Source organism: Mustela nigripes, chromosome 13 (genome assembly GCF_022355385.1).
Source record: "Mustela nigripes isolate SB6536 chromosome 13, MUSNIG.SB6536, whole genome shotgun sequence".
In the NCBI taxonomy this organism is placed as follows: Eukaryota; Metazoa; Chordata; class Mammalia; order Carnivora; family Mustelidae; genus Mustela; species Mustela nigripes.
In genome coordinates, this window is record NC_081569.1 from 97,642,862 (window position 1) to 97,652,835 (window position 9,974).

The window sequence follows — 9,974 nt, forward strand, 5'->3', positions numbered from 1 at the left end:
TAAAAGGTATCCAAATTGGCAATGAAGAAGTCAAACTCTCTCTCTTCGCAGATGACATGATTCTTTATATGGAAAACCCAAAAGACTCCACCCCCCAAACTACTAGAACTCATACAGCAATTCAGTAATGTGGCAGGATACAAAGTCAATGTACAGAAATCAGTGGCTTTCTTATTCACTAACAATGAAAATACAGAAAGGGATATTAGAGAATCAATTCTACTTACTATAGCACCAAGAACCATAAGATACCTGGGAATAAACCTAACCAAAGAGGTAAAGGGTCTGTACTCGAGGAACTACAGAACACTCATGAAAGAAATTGAAGAAGACACAAAAAGATGGAAGACCATTCCATGCTCTTGAATCGGAAGAATAAACATTGTTAAAATGTCTATACTGCCTAGAGCGATATATACTTTTAATGCCATTCCGATCAAAACTCCACCGGTATTTTTCAAAGAGCTGGAGCAAATAATCCTAAAATTTGTATGGAATCAGAAAAGACCCTGAATCACTGAGGAAATGTTGAAGAACAAAAATAAAACTGGGGGCATCATGTTACTTGAGGTTGTTTTATAATGAGAAAGGTTTTTGTTTTATACAGAAATTCAGGAAGATTTGAGATGTTCTAGATATGTAGTAATAGTCTACAAAAAACCCATAAAGTCATATTGCAAAAAAGAAACCTAATGGTAGCAGTGTACACAGATACGCAGCAGGCAGCAAAACACAACACAGACGGTGGTAACATCATACAAACACCGGTACTATTAGCGAATGTTGCTAACTAGAGAGCAAACCCCACAACAATAAATCTAAATAAATGGAAATATAATACAAAGCAAAATTATCAGTAAAAATTGGTACAATGCGGGGGCGCCTGGGTGGCTCAGTGGGTTAAAGCCTCTGCCTTCGGCTCAGGTCGTGATCCCAGGGTCCTGGGATAGAGCCCCCATCAGGCTCTCTGCTCAGCGGGGAGCCTGCTTCCCTTCTTCTCTCTGCCTGCCTCTCTGCCTACCTGTGATCTGTCTGTCAAATAAATAAATTAATTAATAAATAAATCTTTAAAAAAATTCGTACAATGCAAACAGCAAAATACATTTGAGTAAACTATACAAGTACTCATAAAAGATGAGCACTAAAATTTCAAAGGTGTACAAAATGTGAAGTAAAATAAGTCTTGAAGGTTTTCCAGCATTATGCTTGTACATCTCATAAAAGCAGCAAGGAAAGAAGAGAAACAAGAATTCTTATGTAGACTGGTATTTCAGTGTATAGTCAGGTTGTAATAGCAAGCAAGGAAAATGCAAACACACACAATCATATGGTTTGAATCTTTATCCTTAAAACGTCAGAAACCACCAATTCCAAAGCCTGAAAACTCAGTGACTCTGCTGAAACTGAGATTTTTAAACATTATAGGCCTTTACTACTTTTAGGACATACCTTGCTTTTTATGTAGGTGTATTTTTCTGCATATTTTGAAATAATGATTTCAGAAATTATCACTGACTCCTCTGAAGATGCATTTTCTGTTACTTTACTACATATGTAAAGCGAAGCTTAAACCTAATGCTATACTATGGGAATGTGTAATCAGTTGACCTAAACATGTTAGGGGAAGAACTCGGACATCCTCCGATTTGTCTCCATGGCCTACTCTTGCCATGTTAATTTCTACTGGTGAGTTTCACCACCAGAGGTGGCATCACCATCACTATCCTTCTGAACTTGAGTTCTAGTTACACCTTACCCAGTTCTATACACTTTTCGTAAGGTGGGTACACTAAAAAAAGCAATTTTGGTATACATTTTCTGGAGGGAATAAGTAAGTATCTGGCCTTTTCCCCGTTTATAAAACCACCAACAAACTTAAGTACAGAATACTGGTTACGTGAATAGGGTTTAAGATATTTGCTTAACATTTAACATCAAGAAAGCTATTTTATGGGTGGAGGATAAGCAAATATGTAATTGAACTGAAGACTAGCAGTAGAAGTTTAGGCAAGGAGGATCACTGACCCAAGAACAGTGGGCTGCAGGAGTTGTTTATTTAGATGATGGGAGAGTGAGTGAAGGCTTTATCACTGGGGAAGAAATGGAGGAAATCAAAGGATGTTTTGTTGTATGGCATGGAGGACCGGATTGGATTTTTAAAATAATGATGAATGTGCTTTTACTTGTAGAAATAGATGATGAATTCATCAAAAACTTGAAAATACTCATTCCTTGGCTACTTAGTCCTGAGAGCCTAGATATTAAAGAGATCAATGGGAACAAAATCACCTGCCGAGGTCTGGTGGAGTACTTCAAGGTATCACTCTCATTTCTAGAGCATTGTTTTAGAATGCAGTTCCTACTTGAAACAAATTTTAGACTCTGTAATATGGGGGCAAAGTTATGAGGAATATATAATAAAAGTATCATTAGACTCCCAAGAGGAGCTTAGTTTCTGAAATTAAAATTTTAAAGAAAACTTTATCTTGAGAGAAATATATTTTGGAGTATGAATATATCTAGGCATTGGAAAAGTCTATTTTTTGTTGCTGGGGGAGAAGGTGTTGCTCAAGATCCATAACATATAGTAGTCTTCAGTTATGAGCTATATAGAATTTTACTTTCATTCTGAAGATGTTCTCCAAGGGGCTATACTTTGCCTTCCTATTGGAGAAAATTCTTCCACAATTTCTCTCTCTGCATTAAGGACTGATTTGAAGTGGAATTATTTTAAATTTGCATTTACTTGTTTATTTTAGGTAGCACTGAATACTGTTTTTTTTTTTTTAAACTGGCTTTTTAAAACCAGCCACATATAGTGGGGGAATTTCAGCTACCAAACTAATTTGTAGATTGATGCCCCAAGGACCAAAATACCAACTTTTAAAATTCACATTTTTGTAATTTAAAATACTGTCACATACCTCCTGTGTGATTATTTATCTTCTTCACTCTTCACAATAAATGACATGTTATTTATCTACTAAAGTTTGAATTCTTACTGTGCCTAACATTATGGAGGAGCTTAGAATTTAGTGGGAGATTAAGGACTCTTACAGAAATCTCTTCCATAAATCTTAAGACTTCAGCAGGTACAAATGGCTGTGAGTGACTGCAAAAGAAAGGTTACTCCTAGCAGAGGGATGTGAGAAAGTTTTAGAGGAGGTGGCAATGAATTAAGCCTTTAAAGAAAGGTAAGGTTGGCAAGAATTGTTGTGTGGAAAGGGCACTTCAGGAAAAAGGAACAACTAAGAAAGGGGGGGGTGGATTTAAAATGAGAAAGATAATAGTTCCCCAAACTGGCAAGACCTTAGACCTTAGAAAACAATTAAGCAGAATTGGAGAAATATTGAATGGAATTCCTTGAACATGAGTCTCTTTTCTTTCCCCCCCCTTTTTTTTAAGGCCTATATAAAGATCTATCAAGGTGAAGAATTGCCACATCCCAAATCCATGTTACAGGTACTTACTAATCAGGAGGCATAACATTTTAAAATATACTTGTCACTAAAGCTAAGCATTCTTTAGCTTTATGCTCTGCTAGACTAGAGATACGCTCCAATCTGGCCATCAAAAATTAGCAAATAAAAATATTGGAATATTTATTGGGAGATTATTTTTTCTGTTAACTACTGTTTGTGTGTTCAGCTAAACACTTCTGTATATACATAGAGGAGCTTCACTTGTGCTGACACTTTTTAACACAGCTTTCATTTTCTTTGTACAAAACTGGTTTAAAAAACAGACTCACACTGTGGCTTAGGTTCATACATGTACCGAGTAGAAAAGCAGGTCCAGGTTTTAAAACCAGTGGTCTCTACAAATAAACATTTAAGAAAGGAGAATCTAGCTTTTTCCTTACTTATTAAAAAATTTCTTTAAGTTCTTAATCGTTCATTTTTTTTTATCAGTGATACATTGTACTATCAGTATCAGTCCTTAAACTTAAGACATGTCTATATATTAGTACACACAAATGTACTGTGAATTATTTCCCATGTGTTTAGGTTTATAGGCCCCCCCCAATTTGGTGAGAGGCTTAAAAATATTTAAGAGGAAAAAAATCTTCCAAATGAAAATTCATTTTTATAACTATGGACTACCGTTTTATGTATTTCAAAATTTTAATTTTATAAATTTTTTTAAATGTAGTGGAAATACTTCAGTACTTCAAATTATTTCATGACCTTGTGTTCTTGTACATTTCTTACACATGATACTCAGAAATGAGAATTGCCTGTGAAGGTTTAATAAATATGAATTCCATTTTACATTATACTTTGTACTTTGTTCAAAGGCCACAGCAGAAGCTAACAATTTAGCCGCCGTGGCAACTGCCAAGGATACATACAACAAAAAGATGGAAGAGGTAAGAATTAAATAATATTTTAAATTGTGTTTTAAGTAAAATCGGTATTTCTTCCATGAGCTCATTCTTTTTTTTTTTCCTTCCAAATTACACTGCAAATGCAAAGAAGTGGCTTTGACTTACTCTTTCTCAGCTTATGTATATCACATTTCTATTTATTGCATAAAGTATTTTTTAGGAAAGGAACACTATGTATGCACAATTTAGAACATTTTAAGTGTGTTCCCTCTATATTATTATTATTTTTTTTTTTGGCCACATCTTCCCACTATTTATAAGCTCTAGTGACTAAAATAACATGTGCTACCCTCTTGCTACACCTCCCTTCATGCAACAATTTCAGTATTTCTATCTTAACTCTGAAAACCCATTAGGTTGCCTGGGTGGCACAGTTGCTTAAGCATCCGACTCTTGGTTTTGACTCAGGTCATGATCTCGGGGTTGTGAAATGGAGCCCCAAGTTGGGCTCTGTGCTGGGCATGGAGCCTGCTTAAGATTCTCTCTCCTCCTCTTCCCTCTGGCCCTCTCCCCACGTCCCCCAGCTCCCCAACCCCCGCAGAACACACTCTCTCTCAAAAACAGAAAACAAAACCAAGAAACCCATTAGGAAAAAAAGAAATTAGACTTCAAGGGCTAATACTTCTACATACTGCTTTTCCTCTTTTTAACGTTCTGAATTAGGATGCATCTAATAATTATTGTACATATCTACTAATATGATAGGGTTTTCTCCTGAAAATGTTATATATTATAAATTACATCCAAAACTGGTGGTCTTAAGAGTCAAGGGTAATACAGTTTATGGAATGGTGTTCACAACATAAGTAAAGGATAACTAGAATGAGAGTATGCTTTATATAAGTTAAATCTCAAATAACCAAAGTGAAAGGTATGGGTATCTGACATTTCCCTTGTAACTTTGGAAAAAACTGAAAACCTAGTCCAAGAACATTGAATATGCTTTTATTTAGTCTCTTGAAGAATATATTGTGAAAGGGCTCCATTCAAACACAATCAGTGAAACTGCCAACGATCATGTTTTTCCTAATTTTATTTTTTTGGAGTTTTATAGCATTGCTATTAAGTTAAACCTCATTGGCCAAAAATACTTTAGTATAGTTACAATAAATTTCCCAGAGGATCTTGTATATAAGTAATTTGATTTGGGGCTCATTCTGTGAATGCACTCAGTTTGCAGTTCACTTTGAATCATGCCTTTTCATCTTGAGGAACTTGGATTAAGTCTTGGATATTCTTTCCCAGGTCAAAAAGAAAATAAAAATTAAGAATGGCTTTATATAAGTCATCTATAAAATACTGGTTCCACATATGGTCATGCCTGATATGGACTGCGCAAAGATGTGGGCTGACAAAACATATATGTAAACTCCTTCTGATTATTGTGTTTGAACAAATTCAACTAGCTAAGTGGGAGATTGTGGTACAGTTGCTAATTTTATTCTGCATGGCATTAACGGCACTTCTCTCTATCTGATACAGATCTGTGGTGGTGACAAACCATTTCTGGCACCTAATGACCTACAGGCCAAACATTTGGAGCTTAAGGAAGAATCTGTGAAGCTATTTCGAGGGGTGAAGAAGATGGGTGGGGAGGAATTTAGCCGGCGTTACCTTCAACAGTTGGAGAGTGAAATAGATGAACTTTACATCCAGTATATCAAGCACAATGATAGCAAAAATATCTTCCATGCAGCTCGTACCCCAGCCACACTGTTTGTTGTCATCTTTATCACGTACGTGATTGCTGGTGTGACTGGATTCATTGGTTTGGACATAATAGCTAGCCTATGCAATATGATAATGGGACTGACTCTGATCACCTTGTGCACCTGGGCATACATCCGCTACTCTGGAGAATACCGAGAGCTGGGGGCTGTAATAGACCAGGTGGCTGCAGCCTTGTGGGACCAGGTAAGAATACTTTTATCCTCTTCAACTGATTGCAGCATACTGTGTACTAAACACAATGTTAGATGTTAGAACTGAACAGGTGAACCTGACTTGGGCCCCAGTCTTCAAGAGCTTTAGAAGCTGTCAAGATGGCCAGATACAAACGACTAACTATAATACGATATGTGAAGTCCTACATAACCGATTTCCAGTTAACATTTCAGTGTTTTCAAATATATGTGGATTAGACAGTTTTCCTTTCTACTTTTATTTATCCTAAAAGTTAAAGCTGTTAAAGAGAAGTGTGAGAAAGCACAGCTGAGTTTTTACTGAGCGGACTGCGACTTGTTTATGTGTTAAATTACTTTGTACTTAAAACCTATCATTTGATTCATGTTGGTTTTGGAAGGGGATGTATGTGAACCACTAGCATTAAGTGGTTGTATCACTAGCTCTTTTAGTATAAACTCCTAAAAAGCAAGATCTGATTATTTCAGATTGTCTGTATTTGAAGTAGGCGTTTGTACCGGCCATAGCACGAGTCCAGGTCAACCTCTCATCAGCTGCTCATGGGCTAGTTGTCTTTTGTGTTCCGGTTAACCACAGCCTACAGTCAGGGTTACTGCGGTCCGTTGTTCAAATAATTGATGGATAGGGAAGACAATTATAAACACACCTAGAACGATAATGAACTCACTGTCATTCTGGAAGTGTCTTCAGTTACATCATGAAAATTTAGGGGCATTTTAGTGAAGCTAAAATTGAGATTCTTCATAAACTTTTGGAGGTAAGACTTTTCAACTTATATTGTGCAGGTGGCAAGTAATAGCTACAATTCCCCAAGCATTTATACCTATGTATACTCTTTAGAATGGAATTTTAACTAATGAATTTACCATATGTCTTTGAAGAATCTAGTTAAGATAAACTAATGGTAGCACTGTGGGTAAAGCATGAATTAAAAACTGGATCCTCTGAGCCACTGTCTCAAATAGCTCCTCAACCTTAGAAGAAGACTAAAGAAGGGCTATTTGAGGTAAATCCCAAAGCCTTCCTAGAATATGATGCTGAACCCTCTGAGGAATATAGAATTGGGTTCTTTGAAAGATTCAGATACAATATGTAATCTGAACTGAAAAAATGTGTAGGAGTATTTGTTCTTAAATACTCAGAAATACTGTAAACAAAGTTGAATTATCATAATGTTATTAATGACACAGGATATATACTTTTCTTTTTTCCCTTTTAAACTGCCTTTGCCACAGGGAAGTACGAATGAGGTGAGTTTTTTTTAATTGAGAGCTAGAAACATTATTATTTTATAAACCAACTAGCCATTAATGGATTAGAAAATCTTTGGTGATGTAATGAGTACCGGGTGTTATATACAACTGATGAATCACTGACCTCTACCTCTGAAACTAGTAATACACTATTATGTTAATTAACTGAACTTAAATTAAAAAAAAAAACAACTTTGGGCACAGCTGCTCCTTTGTTCTTCTAAGATTCACAATTTTAGCTGTGAATTTTTAATATGGTTTTAAAATATTTTATTTATTCCCAACATCTTATGTGATATAATCTGCAAATGAAACAGAAGAGTTGATTATCAAGAATATCCTGTTTTATAAAAGTTTTATTTCTTGAATGTGTAGAAAATTCCAAAATTCTTAAGCTCCAACATTGTGCATTTTGCTCTACTGAATAGTGAGATAAAAATAGCGTTATGAATCTTAAGAAAACCTAATTCGTAGAGAGTCTCAAAGTGGAGCTACAAACCTTTAGGTGTTTTTAACTCAGGCTTTTGAGTGACAGTTACATTTACCAACGTTAAGCAGATTCAGGCCAGTATGAAGTGTGACTTTCTGAGCATTCCTCAGAACGACCTGTAAATTGGTGTTCATTTCTCCTACTGGACATGGGCAAAACGAGGAAAGAATCCTTTGTTACATAAGAAAACTGACCTCTGTAGAGTTACTCTGGTCATCTTCAGGAAGCAAAACTGATCTCGAACAGCTACTGAGATAGCACACCCTTCTTTCCTCAGTTTCTGCTGTTACATACAACTGGAGTATGTCCTCTAATCCATACTAGTGATACATTTAATACAAGTCAATAGAGAAATATTTTATGTAAAATTCAGTAAAACAAATTCATTAAAGAAGTAAAAATAATCTAAGTTGAATGTTAGGAGTATGCTAGAGCTAGGGCAATACCATGTTACACCAATGTGTATTCACAGAACTGATGATGGTATGTATTATTCAGACTTAAGAAAACAGCTATCAAGACTTCAAAAAGATAAAAATCAATGGAATTTCCTGGGCATTGGTTACTATTTAAAGGATATCAACCTTTTAAAAATATTCAGACTCTTTACAGACTCCAGAATTACCTCAGAAAAGCTGGTTTTAACTGAGTGTTCAATATATGAAAGCCAGAAGAGAGAATCGTGAGGGGGAAAAGGACCAAAATATTTATGGACACTTTTGTAAAGTAATATATAAAAATTCCTATGACTCAAACACTGTCAACACAAAGAACAATCACAGCTTTATGAGAAAAGGCTTTCTGAGATAATACTTCTAAAAAACGTTTTGTAAGATACGAATCAAGTAATGGAAACAAGGGAAGAGAATGTTTAAATGAATGATCCCAGTGTGGCAAGAGGAGGGGCAACGTATGTACTTACTGGCATCAGGAAATAATGGGGGGAAAAAAGGGTCCCATTCTGAAAAACTTGTAAGGAAGCCCAGATAGCAAATGGTCTGTGTAATAAGGTAGCTATTGGCAGTCAGAAGTTAAATTCCTCCAAAACTGGTAATATTCAAGATATGAGTTCTCACGCATCCCTAGGGCACAGTGTTTGGGAAGCCCTGCTCCAAAAGGTGTGCAAAGTCAAAGGAAATGTAGTCTGAGAATAAACTATTTGCCACAAAGATCAATCCATACACACATTGAGGAAGCGAAAATAGTTTTGAGTTCTAAGATTCTTAGCTATTAATTTATATCTTAAATAGGCTAATGATATAAAAATTCCACGTTTAGCATGCTAATTATACAGTGCCATAAACTATTTACATTCAAAGGAAAAATTTTACGTCTTGTGTTTATAATCTTGATTCTTGTATCTCTAGGCTTTATACAAGCTTTACAGTGCAGCAGCAACCCATAGACATCTGTATCATCAAGCTTTTCCTGCGCCGAAGTCAGAATCTACTGAGCAATCAGAAAAGAAGAAAATGTAATCCAAATTTTTAGAAGTACAGGTGCATGACCAATTGTCAGTTAAATATTCAGTTTTATGTCTCCATGCAAACATTCAAAGTGCTTCTATCAGGACAGAGTAAAATACCAAGCTCCTCTGAAAACTTCAAAATCGTTTAGTTCTTTTACTTCAGTGTTTAATAAGCAGATGTATGTATGCATGGTTGTATCATTTTTGTTAACATGTATGGTTTCTTAATTTTGTCTTCAAATATGCTGTTATAATTTAAAGTGTTTGTCTATGATGACAGTACATGTGTTCTGCTTGAATTTACTAAATTCTACTACTGGGTTATAATTAAACCATGTAGTAATATTACTCCATGTTTGGGTATGCTCATTTAATTTCTACAGGAGAATTTTTAAATTATTTCACATAGTCATCCATTTAAGCACAGCGTAATGACTCAACAGGCTTGATTCA

General features: G+C 35.5%; 1 protein-coding gene across 2 annotated transcripts in view; it reads left to right on the top strand.

Moving 5' to 3' along the window:
* The window catches only part of ATL1 (atlastin GTPase 1), a 70,686-nt gene extending 60,905 nt beyond the window's left edge, over positions 1-9,781 (top strand). Inside the window, exons 9-14 of one of the 2 annotated variants that reach the window (XM_059373160.1) lie at positions 2,190-2,317; positions 3,406-3,462; positions 4,298-4,369; positions 5,870-6,301; positions 7,546-7,560; positions 9,421-9,781. In XM_059373160.1, coding sequence (XP_059229143.1) covers positions 2,190-2,317; positions 3,406-3,462; positions 4,298-4,369; positions 5,870-6,301; positions 7,546-7,560; positions 9,421-9,531 — 815 coding nt within the window. In that variant the 3' untranslated portion in view covers positions 9,532-9,781. The remainder of the gene's footprint in view (positions 1-2,189; positions 2,318-3,405; positions 3,463-4,297; positions 4,370-5,869; positions 6,302-7,545; positions 7,561-9,420) is intronic. The other variant, XM_059373161.1, reaches the window with a different exon arrangement.
* Positions 9,782-9,974: the final 193 nt, after the last annotated feature.